Genomic DNA, 12244 nt, shown 5'->3' with positions numbered 1-12244 from the left:
CTAAAACAATTATGCCTTTTGTGAACTGGATTATGTCTGATAAATGGAGAGATTCTCCTTATCGAAGAAATATAGATTTGGAGACATGAGTGAGTTTAAAAAATAAAAGCTGAGAGAAACGCAGAACCATCCTCTGCCGGGATCCCGTGGGGGACGAGTGAGGAGCCATACTCGGGCGGGGCTCCCTGGGAGCTTGTTACCCATTTTCTCCCCTTCCCTTTTCACCCACTTTCCCCACCCCCAGTCCTTGTGGAGGCTCTGACCAGGTTTGAAACTTGCCCTTGCACCTCCTTCAGTGGGTGACCTGAGGCAGTTTTCTTAGTGACACTGGGCCGTCATATGCTCTCTGGAAAAAGGAGAGACTGATGCTAACCTTGCGGGGTTCTCATAGAACAAAAGAGATCCTACAAAGGAGGCGGCCCAGCGGGCACACAGCAGACACTCCCTTCCCCCCTGCCCCAGGCATCACCACCTTCTCCTCACAAGCCACCATGCCCTGGCCAGCCCCGTCCCTTCCGTCCCGAAGGCCTGCAATCTGAGTTTTGACTCTGGTGGCCTTTACTGCTGCTCAGAGCTGCCTCTGATCAGGCGGGGGTTGGTCTTCTTGGGGCCCTGTCAGTCACATGCAGGGCATTGGAAATAAACGTCCCTCCTCAGGGGTCCTCTGCTGTCCTCAGCCACAGCACAGGTGTGCTGGGGCGGGAGGTCGGCAGAGCCCTCTGGGCTGGGGGGGCATCTCTCTGCCACCCCAAAAGGCCCTCTGAGCCAGCTCTCCCCTGGAAGGCCAGCCCTGAGCTCCCTGCAGCCCTGCCCCTCTTCAGGAAGTCCTGAGGCCCAGGCCCAGCCATTAAACGTTTGCCCCATCAATGCCTCTGCAGACCTGGAAGTCACATTACCCCCAAGACAGCCTGAGGTGACATGTTGGGAGGGTGAGGTGCCCGGGCAAAGCCCCCAAGGAGGAGCCCAGCTGGGACAGGTGGCAGTATCAGTGGCACTCCCCCTGACATACCACTGAGGGCCCATCACAGAGAGCCTGAGGGAGTATTCCTTAAAACACCCACAACCAGGGCCAGCCCGGTGGTACAACGGTTAAGTGTGCACATTCCGCTGCGGCAGCCCAGGGTTCGCCAGTTCAGATCCCAGGTGCGGACATGGCACCATTTGGCAAGCCATGCTGTGGCAGGCATCCCACATATAAAGTAGAGGAAGATGGGCACGGATGTTAGCTCAGGGCCAGTCTTCCTCAGCAGAAAGAGGAGGATTGGCAGCAGATGTTGGCTCAGGGCTAATCTTCCCACGCCCCCCCCCCCCCCAAAAAAAAGAAAACACACAACCTGCGCCAGGCACCAGGTTGGCCCAGTCTGACTGGGTTTGACTCATTGACATAGACACTCAGGATGCCACCGCAAAGCTGTCAGTAAATGGCTCCCCTCCTCTTCTGACTTTCTCTTTCTTCTCAACTTAGCATCTCTCTCAGGCCAATGGAATGAGAAAGAACACACACACATCCGTGCAAACATATGCACATGCTCACACACATGCATGCACACACACAAACACACGCAGACACGTGCACAAACACACACAGAGGTACATGCATCTGAGCATGCAAGAGCACACACACACATATATGCACATGCACACTCGCCTCACATCCGCACACCTGGCCTGAGTGTCCACCTGTCTCACTCCCTCTCTCTGTGTGTGAGTGGCCAAAAAGTCAGTCTCAGAGGCTCTGCCTCCGGGCGAGGAGGAAACTCAAGGTGAAGGAAGATCCGAGACAGAAGCTGAAGCTGGGTGGTAGAAAAGCACAGAGAACCGAGCTGTGCAAGAACAGACCACACGTACACACCACCTTTTTCTTGTGAAAGAGAAGAACTAATTCAGAGCACCATAGAGTGTCCACATGTGGGTCCTGTCCTGCTTGCCTCTGGCTTTGATAGGTCGACACTAAGTCTTTGAGCCAATGTCGGTGGTGGGGTGGGGTGCTCAGCATGTGGCTTAGTGGACACGGTCCAGGTGGCCCCACCAAGGAAGCCACGGGCAGTGTTCCTCAAGGCTGTAAAGGCAGTTTGGTCCGAGGGAGAAAAAGCAAAGTGAGAAACACTTAGAGATGGGGCTGGACCTCTCATGTTACTTACTCCCATAATTTCCATCTCCACCCATGGTAACAGTTCTGGCAGCACAGTGAGTGGCTGGACGTGGTGATCGATGACCGACTGCCCACCTTCAGGGACCGCTTGATCTTCCTCCACTCCGCTGACCACAATGAGTTCTGGAGCGCCTTGCTGGAAAAAGCATATGCCAAGTGAGTGCCGGCTCCCGGCGTGGGCAGGTCCCTGTCTCAGGAAGCCTGGTCTCTATTCCCCAGGCCTTTTCATGGAGCTTCTATGGAGCAGGGGGACTGAAGCTCTGGGTTTACAGGTGCTGCACGGCGGGGCCCACCTGCTTAGGGCTCAGTCAGTGTTGGAGGTGGAAAAGGAGCGGCTGGAGCAGCTTTCCTGTCATGGCCTAGGTGTGCCCATCCTCGGGCATAGAGGTGACATATGTCCCCTTTCTCTCCCTGCATCACGAATCTGGCCTTTGAAAGATCTGGGAGGGTAAGCAGAGGGAAATTCTGGATGTGTTGACAACACTTGGTTCTCCATACTTCCTAAAACGTTTTCGTAGCTCAAGAGTCCGGGCTTTGAACCACATGGCTATCGAGACATCAATTTTTCTCCCTTTAGAATGCTCCTTCCTTTCTCTTTTAAAAAAAACTGTGGTAAAATTTGCCATCTTAACCATTTTTAAGTGTACAGTTCGCTGGCATTAAGTACATTCACGTTGCTGTGCAACCCTCACCGCCATCCCTCTCCAGAACTGTTTCATCCTGAACAACTGAAGGTCTGTGCTCTTTAAGCACTAACTCCTCACCCCTCTCCTCAGCCCCTGCCAACCACCATTCTGCTTCCTGTCTCTGTGGATTTGACCAGTCTAGGTACCTCGTACTACTGAAACGGAAGCAGCATTGTTGGCCTCAGTTCCCTCCAGTGCTCTCGGTTGCCAGCCCACCAGCTTGGCCACGAAAGGCCACAGCAGTCTGAGTTCTGAGTTCAGATGACAGCAGATCTCCCCTGGGAGCCCGTCTCAGGTCCTCAGAGATGGAACCAGGAAGGAGAGTCATGCTTCTACCTCCAAGGGGGGCACACAAGTGGCAAAATAAAGTCAAGGTAAACTGGGTTAAATTAACCTTGAAATCAGCAGGAAAGAATTAAAGCCATCAAAGAAAAAGCACAGGTGCCCCCTGCCCACCTGCCCCCCGCCCCGGGCCTGTGCAGATGCCCTCAGTGCCATCGGACAGGCTGGAGGGGAGCAGAGGGTGGCTCCTTCCAGGCACAGCTGGGGAAGTCCAGCCCCCACTCTGCCCCTCAGTGAGCCCCCCATTAGGGAACCTCAGCAGGCTCCTCTCCAGGGCCAGCTCCTGCGCTCTCCAGAGCTGGGCAGGGCACAGCTTCATTCTCAGTGAGCCCGGCATAGGGAAACCCTCCCCCTGCAGCTGTGCAGAAGGTTTGGGCCAAGAGCTCCAGCTGGTGGGATTCAACAGAATGTGAAAACTAAGGCCTTTGCCTCAGAGAGAAGAGTAAAGAATAGGTTTCCTAAAAAGAAAATCTTTGTTTATTTTTTGGTCATTAAAAGAGGCCAAAAACGGTCAGGAGGACATCTCACCAAAATAGATGTACAGATGGCAAATAAGCGCATAGAAAGATGTTCAACATCATTTGTCATTGGAAAATTGCTAACCGAAACAATAATGAAATATCACTACACACACGAGGACATGGAGTAACAGGAACTCCCGTTCTTTGCTGGTGAGAATGCAAAATGGTTCAGCCATTTTGGAAGACAATTTGGCAGTTTCTTACAAAACTAAACATACTCCCACCAAGTGATCCAGCAATTGCACTCCTTGGTAAATGAGTTGGATAAAAACTTATGTCCACACAAATGTTTATAGCACCACTAGGCATAATTGCCCAAACTGGAAGCAACCAAGATGTCCTTCAACATGGATGGATAAACAAACTATGGTTAATCCAGAAAATGAAATATTATTCAGTGATAAAAAGCAATGAGTTATTGTTACTGAGCAAAAGCTCTCTCCGTCCAATGCACACGGAAGCCAACTGTGGTACACCGGTCTTCGAGGGAAGAAAGTTTATTATGCAATTGACTGGTAAGGAGACAGAAGGAAAGCTCTCAGCTCTGTCTCCCTGATCCAGGGTATAGAGTAAGGCTTAAGGGATTAGGGAGGGCAGGCTGGTATGCAGAAGCACTGGCAGGATGAGTTTTGATTGGCAGATCAAGATTTTCTCTTCTGTGCATGCTCCTGGCTGGCTCCCCACCCCTGAAAACTAGTGTTGACGTTCTGTTGTTAAGATGAGATCAGCACAGTAAACAAGGGCAAAGTTGTTCTGTAGATTTAAGTCAATGCCTTCTTTCTTGATCAGAGTTTCTAGAGATTTAGTCTTCTCTCCTTCCTGGCACAGAGAGGAAGGCCCCCTTATGGAGATTTCTCCTATAAATGTAAATTTCCCTTACAAATGGGTAGCTTCTACCAAGTCTGCAGAGCTTTCCCTGGGTCTGCTGTTTTTAAAAAAATAATCAGCCCAAAATACTTCTTATACCAAAGGGGCATATTTTGGAGTGGCAAGTTCTGTTCCTGATCCTGTGGTTACATTATCAAGCCATGAAAAGATGTGAAGGAATCTTAAATGTGTATTGCTAAATGAAAGAAGCCAATCTGAAAAAGGCTACGTATTGTGTGATTTCAATTATATGACATTTTGAATAAGGCAAAACTATGGAGATGGTAAAAAGATCCGTGGTCGACAGGGGTTCAGCGGGGAGAGAAGGAGGGAGGAAAGGATGAATATGTGCAGCACAGGGAATTTTTCCTAGGGCAGTAAAACTGTTCTGTATGATACTTTAATGGTGAATACATGACACCATGCATTTGTCTTTATCAAACCCGTAGAATTTAATGGCATAAAGAGTGTACCTTAATATATGTGAATTAAAAAAATCATGTAGGGGGGGATGGGGGATCCCAAGATGAAATGCAGACTATGACAAAACAATCTAACTGCATTACAGATCTATGAAGCAAACTCACTGAAGGGGTAGGAGAGAAAGGTGCTGACCTGAGTAACTTTGGAAATAAGTGGAGTCTGTAAGATTAAATCAAGAGAAATTGTACATAAGCATTCATTGTACTCTGGCTGATAAAGTTGTTTCTCACAAGGGTACAGGACAGCAGTTATGATCTCATGATACATGTACTGAATCAAACAAGTAAATAGATGGCAGATGGTGGAAGCCAGGTTCTCATTGTTGGAGTGAGAGGTTACACAGAAGCACGGAGGGGAGGCTAAAATGACACATGTGGTAGTGAATTAGAGTTGGAGACATCAGTATAAACTCATGTTTAGTTCAATAGGAATGGTTACATATAGCTATATTTATGGTTATATGTATATATACATGGCTTAGTATGCATACGTATATTTCCTTGCTTTGTCAGCTGAGAGGGCCTAGAAGCAATGACAATCCCATAGCAACAAGCACTCCTTATTCTCAGGTCTTGGTTTCTAAAACTCTTCTCCAATAAAAGGAACCAGGGCTCCTCGGAGATAAGGGTGATTCTAGGACTGGGGCGGGAAATACATAAGATGAGCCTAGAGCATCTTGTAGTGACAGAAACTGAGGACATGGTTTAAACACACACACACACACACACACACACACAACCTGATGGGATCATGTCAAAGGGACACAGGAGCCAACTGAAGCCGCTGGAAATAGCCAAAGCTGGAACAATTTGAGCCGCAAATTAAGTAAAATAGTATTTATTATAAACCACAGTATAAAATAAATATCCGTGAATCCATACTGATATAAATAAATAGGGGAGAAGAGGCAAGTCTGCCATGTAGAAGAATTCCAAGTGCCTTATGTAGATGTGATACCAAACCAAAGTGGGTCTGCTTCTTGGTAAGTTGAAATCAGAGCCTTCACCAGAAGTAGTTGTCACACAAAGTAAAATCTATTTGCTGCAAATAAGGAGACCATGTGGAATCTTTTCCAAAGCTGTGGCTCCCTGAGCTGGGAAAGCAGAGGCCTTTTATTTCGGATGGGGAATGAATATTCAAAAGGGAGAGGGAGGTATTTTCTTGCACAGGCTCAGTTGGAAAACCTGCTTCCACGTACACCACATGCTATGGTCACCTGTGCAGGCACTGCTCTTGCAGTGGCCTCAGTCTGATTCAAGGTGGTTGGTGGTTGCATCTCTTAACATAACAACAACAAAAAAACAATTGGAGAAACAGTTAAATGCCTCCGAAACCTCCCTTGAGTTCCTCAGGGCAATTAGTCCGTGACAGACTCTCCGCCCTCAAGAAGGTGGAGCATGTCTTCCCACTCCTTAAGTGAGGGTTGCGCAAAGTGAAGTCCTTCCAAAGAGACAGTGTGGAAAGGGCAGAAAGAGGGAACTTCACAGTGGAGAAACCTGACAGACACCACCTCAGCCAGGCAGTCAAGGCAGCATCAAGTCAGGATGACAGTGTGTACCCCTGATGGGGTCAGAAGGGCACGTCACATCTGTGGTCTTCCTCTCCCAAATTCCATAACTCCAGTCTAATCATGAGGAAAGCATCAGACAGATCTCAACCCAGGGACATTCTACAAAACACTTGACAGTATTCCTCAAAACCGTCAAAGTCACCAAAAACAAGGAAAGTCTGAGAAATTGTCATAGCCAAGAGGAGTCTGTGGAGACATGAGGACTAAACATGATATGATACCCTGGATGGGATTTTGGAACAGAAAAGGCATGTTAGGTAAAAGCTAAAGAAATATGAAGAAAGTGTGGCCTTGAATAATAATAATGTATGGGTTCAGTCAGGTAACAAATGTACCATACTAATGTAAGATGCTAACATTAAGGGAAACTGAGTGAGGGGTATATGGGAACTCTCTCTACTATTTGCAAGTTTTTCTATAAATCTAAAACTCTTATAAGTGGAAAAGTTTATTTTAAAATTCAAGCAAAGTATCTACACACACACACACACACACACACACACACAGAGTCATATTAGTAAAAGAGAAGACTATGAGGAAAAATGATTGGGAGTATGTGAGACCAGAAAGGAAGAGAGAAGTCTTCAATTCTCTCTCTGTCTACGTATAACCAACACCCTCATGGTCAGACCCCTGAACGGGAGTAAGAGAGAGAGATTCATTTAAACCTCATGGCAGTCCTAGGAGGGAGCATACAACCATCACCCTCATTTTGCACATTAGGAAACTGAAACACCAAGTGAGTGACTTGGCCCAAGATCACTCGGCTTGTAAGTGGTAGAGCTGGCACTTGAACCTGCAGCCACTTAGGGACCAGAGTCCAGGCTCTTTACCTGCACACCACACTGCCTATCTCGCAGAGAGCTCAGGATCTCTTGTTTCCTCCAAGTAAACCCCCTCCCTGCTTCCCATCTTCCTCCTCCCTATCCTGCTGGGGCAAGCCTTTGGAGATGGTTCTCAGAACTAAGTTGGGAAAACTCAGGCTAAGGGGTGCCACCTGGTGGCCTTCCTTGTTCCCTGCAGCAGTTTCCATGCCTTCTTGCTGCCCTTATAGGCTGAACGGGAGCTACGAGGCTCTGAAGGGGGGCAACACCATCGAGGCCATGGAAGACTTCACGGGGGGTGTAGCAGAGACCTTCGAAACTAAAGAGGCTCCAGAGAACTTCTATGAGATTCTAGAGAAGGCCCTGAAGAGGAGCTCTCTGGTGGGCTGCTCCATTGATGTAAGTCGCTCGCTTGCTCACATTTCAGGTGCTGTTCCAGGGCTGGAGGTCTAAGCCAGGTGCCCTGGCCACATGCAAGGAAGGGTATCACTTGTTGGGGTGTCAATGTTTATTTTAATTAAAACAAAAGTGTTTAATGTTTTTCAAATTAGAAAGGCAAGCCATACTTGCTGTGTCAGGTGGAACAATCCTGAGATTATGTATAAAGGCAAATTTTTATCTCCTCCCCGAGTCCTACCCCGTGATACCTGGGGTGCGCCCTTCATACTACTCTCCTTGCTCGTACAAACAGGCACGCACAGATGTACACAAACACGAAGGTTGGAGGGGGTTGATTGTACTAAATGGAATCTTCCTATATACTCTTCTGAGACTTGTTTTTCTCACTTCATATATCCTGAAGAAATATATCAATAGATAGAAATCAAACAGTATTGTTTTCTGATTTCTTTATGCATACAAATGCACATATCATTTTACTTCATCTATTTTTTGAAACCTATTCAAGTTTTCTATTTCTTCTTGGATTAACCTTGGGAATTTATTCTTTGCTACTAAATTATCCATTTCCTCTCCATTTTGAAGTCTGTGGCATGGGGCTGTATGTAATACTGTTATATGCTTCTCATCGTCTCTTCTGCTTATGTGATTGTGCGTCTGTCTCGTGCTGTGCTGCATGATGGGGATTTTCAAGCTGTTCTGTTTATGGGCAGAAGAGTCAACTTTTCATTGGAGTCTGATCTGGGAATGAGAGTCTCCTCACCCTGGGAAGAGATGGGCAATTGCTGTATGTCACTGCTAACCATCTTAGGGGTGTCCTGTGTACCCATTTTCTATGCTCCAGGCACACAGCCCTCACTTGGGGGAGCAGGCGTGGCCGGGCCAGGCACAGAGCTGGGTCTGGCCAGGTAGGGAAGGCTTGACTTACACAATGGGTTCAACATTGCTCTTTTCATGTTTTAGATCAGAAATGCTGCAGAATCTGAAGCCCGGACGCCTTTCGGTCTCATTAAGGGTCATGCCTACACTGTGACGGGAATTGACCAGGTAGGCGACATGAACCCCTGCTGACAGAGTACACGGATAGACTCGACAATGCTAGTTGCTTATACTGATTTAGTGTGTCGCAGTTTAAACCACACTTTCAGACATTTCAGAGAATGTCTCATCTAAAGGAGGCAGGCTGGAATTCAAAACAGCAAAGCAGGAAAGAGAGAAACATGTGATTCCACCACAGGACCCAACTTGTTTAGCAGGTGTGAAAACCCGGTCTTTGTTTTTTCTTCTCTTCCCTCATTCCACATCAGTCCTATGCTAGTGAGGGTTCTCCAGGGAAACAGAATCAATAGGCTATATATATACATATATATACATATACATATATATACACATATACATATACATATACATATATATATATATATATATATATATATATATATATATATATATATGTAGAGAGATTTGTTATGAGGAATTGGCTTACGTGATTACGGAGGCTGAGAAGTCCTATGACCTGCCATCTGTAAGTGGAGACCCAGGAAAGCCAGTGATGTAGCTCCAGTCTAACTCCAAAGCCTGAGACCCAGGGGAACCAATGGTATAAGTCCCAGTCTCAGAGCAGAAGACCGATGTCCCAACTCAGCAGTCAGGCAGAGAGCGTGAATTCTCTCTTCTGCCTTTTTGTTCTATCAGACCTTCGGCTGATTAGATGGGACCCACCCACATAGGGAGGGCCATCTGCTTTACTCAGTCTACTGATTCAAATGCTAATTTTATCCAGAAACACCCTCACAGACACACCCAGAACCAACCAAATACAACCAAATACCTGGGCACCCCGTGGCCCGGTGAGGTTAACACATAAAACTAACCGTCACAAATCCTAGTCTTTGCAGCTGAAGTCCAGGGCGGAACTGATCCCTGGGGGCCACCTAGACCCCCACACAGCATTGTTCTGGCTTCTAGTGAGTGTTTGGTTGGGAGGAGAGCTCCTTGAAGGACTCATGAGAAAGAGAAGGGAAGAGGAGGAGATGACAGAGGAAGACAAGCTAAGGGTTGCGCCCTCTCAGGTTCAATCAGTGAAGTCCAAACCTGACTTTGCCCCCCTCTTTGCCCCCATGCCTCTCCTGGACAAGTCTCAAACCCAGTATGTAGAGGACACAGGTGCGTCCGGTCTCCTCCGGTTACTGCCCATGTTTTGAGTAACACACTCCCAACGAGCAAGGAGTAGAGACACAGGAGGAAGCCCTGGCCTTCCTCCCCACTGCGGTTTGTGAGAAGAGTGTTCACGGTGGGAGATGCAATTGGATTCTTCAGAATTTTAGCTCTTTGTGTTGGTCCCTGCTTCTCTGTCTGTACGTGCGTGCCTTGCCATTCACTCACTTGAGTAGGCACACAGTTTTTAATGTTAGATCTTCTAAATATTACTCCAGGTAACAACAGAATTCTTCCATCATCTCTGTTCAGTTCCTTTTGCTTTCTCTCCACCTATAAGGAATTTACCTTCCCTGAACATTTCAATCAATGAACCTCTTAAATGGTGAACTACAGGCTGCATCTTGAACTCTGGAGAGGTTATACTAACTTAAATTATTTTTACGCATCAAAATTATAATTTGTGTCAAATGCATGTGGATAAAGTGCTCTGAGAGCTAAAATTTCTGGGTTGTCAATGAATAGAAGTCTTTTATTTCCACTCTCTTTCCTCCAAGATCTTTCTAAAATGCGCTGGTCCTCTTTCCTGCTCCAGGGCAGAGTGTTCAAGGACGTGGCTGAATCATCCGTCTTTACAGGCTCAAGGCTTCTCAGTGTGAACAGCAGAGATCTTCATGTGACACCTGAAAGGGGGAGAATGTTGGATTTAGAAGACTTAGAAGTGTTTTTTTGTTTATTGTTGTTGTTTCAATTCCCAGCATGTGCTTATATTCTTATCGTTCTCCTGTGAATAAGATGCTAAGGATGAAGAAAACTCAGTAATGGTTCCATGAGCACTTCCAAAAATTACTCTTTACCACTCACTGTGCTGGATGCTGAGGACACACAGACAAATAAGACTTGACCCCTGCCTCTGGGGAGATCCCGATCTGGAGAGAAAGCTCACGCATTTGAAGACTGACGTGGACTAATTTCATGTTAATTACAGTTCTACTCCATTTCCCAGATGGAGCATACCCATTCTGGGGAAATTAATATAATATCATTGGTGATGCTAGCCATTGTGTTCAATAGGAATTAGAAAATCCTGAGAGCCAGTTAAGAATTGATGAGTTTTGACACCTCTTTAGTGTGTTGTAGACGACACTTCCAGTAAAGGCAGCCCTGGCTGGAGAGGACCCACTCTGGAGCTCATGGATGAATTCATCATTTCATGTTTCCCAATGCTTTTCTCTTCTAGGTAAACTGCCGAGGCCAGAAAATCGAACTCATCAGAGTCCGGAACCCTTGGGGTCACGTGGAGTGGAACGGGTCCTGGAGCGACAGGTCAGTCCCCGCCCTGTCTCTCTGGTGGGTCCCCTCCTTCTTGCTGCTTATGGGGCTTGTGGGGCCATGGCTGGCTTGTTCAGACGTGTGAAGGAGGAGTAGTTTGTCTACAGTTCCCTGCTGGCTCTTATTCGGGGTCCTGTCCTGCTTCTGGGTGGCCTTACTTCCTCCCCTTCCAGCCCTCGGGCCCAAACTTGAAGACTCTTATAATGACTCTTTAACTTTCATAGAATTGTATTTATGTCAGTGAACATATTCCTTCCCACGGGATATTTCATATCCCCATGTGAAAGGCTTTATCTCTCATATGAGTAGCTGTAATAAGCAATGTGCACATGTGTGTATGTGTGTGTGTGTTTAGGATGGAGGTATGGGTGGCAATGAGTGTTTTGGGGTGAGGATCCATGAAATATTGCCAAGCAGGTCATTGTAGGGTTCTCTCTAATGGGCACTGACCATGGGCCAGATGCCCAGTGGCTTAGAAGAGAAATAGAAGTGAAAGAGGAAATTCATCCGTGACAGAGCAGTCAACCAGGGTTATTTATTTGGTCCCCAATTACAAAGGTAGGCCTGCATTTTTGATATGTGTCCCCTCCTCATCCCTTGGGAAGTGGCCCAGGTGACTAGCCTCAGGGGATGTTTAGACATCCATAGGCAGGGCCCACCTGAGCTGTCTCTCCTTCACTCCCTCCTCCCTCGGCTGGGGCCTCTGCCCCTTGGGCTCCCCACCACCACTACCCTGGCCCATCCATGGCTTGTGGGGCTCTGAGGAGCCCTGCAGCAAGTCTAGAACTTGAGGAAAACTGAGCCGGTGTTTGTCCTCAGCTCAGACAAAGCCACCAGGCCACCAACCATTGGTGTTCGTCTTTATTAATCAGACTCCAGCCTGAGGGCCCAGAACACATTTCCAGGACTGC

The 12244-nt window shown here is 47.3% G+C and overlaps 1 protein-coding gene across 2 annotated transcripts in view; it reads left to right on the top strand.

Moving 5' to 3' along the window:
* The window catches only part of CAPN9 (calpain 9), a 46174-nt gene that overhangs the window by 10706 nt on the left and 23224 nt on the right, over positions 1 to 12244 (top strand). For both annotated transcript variants that reach the window (XM_008526742.2, XM_070569090.1), the window contains exons 4-7: positions 2175 to 2308; positions 7676 to 7844; positions 8808 to 8891; positions 11242 to 11327. In XM_008526742.2, the coding sequence (XP_008524964.2) occupies positions 2175 to 2308; positions 7676 to 7844; positions 8808 to 8891; positions 11242 to 11327 (473 nt within the window). The remainder of the gene's footprint in view (positions 1 to 2174; positions 2309 to 7675; positions 7845 to 8807; positions 8892 to 11241; positions 11328 to 12244) is intronic.

This window comes from Equus przewalskii, chromosome 1, assembly GCF_037783145.1.
Source record: "Equus przewalskii isolate Varuska chromosome 1, EquPr2, whole genome shotgun sequence".
NCBI classification, from domain to species: Eukaryota; Metazoa; Chordata; class Mammalia; order Perissodactyla; family Equidae; genus Equus; species Equus przewalskii.
Note: the sequence above shows the minus strand (reverse complement) of the source record. Positions and strands in the feature narration are given on the sequence as shown.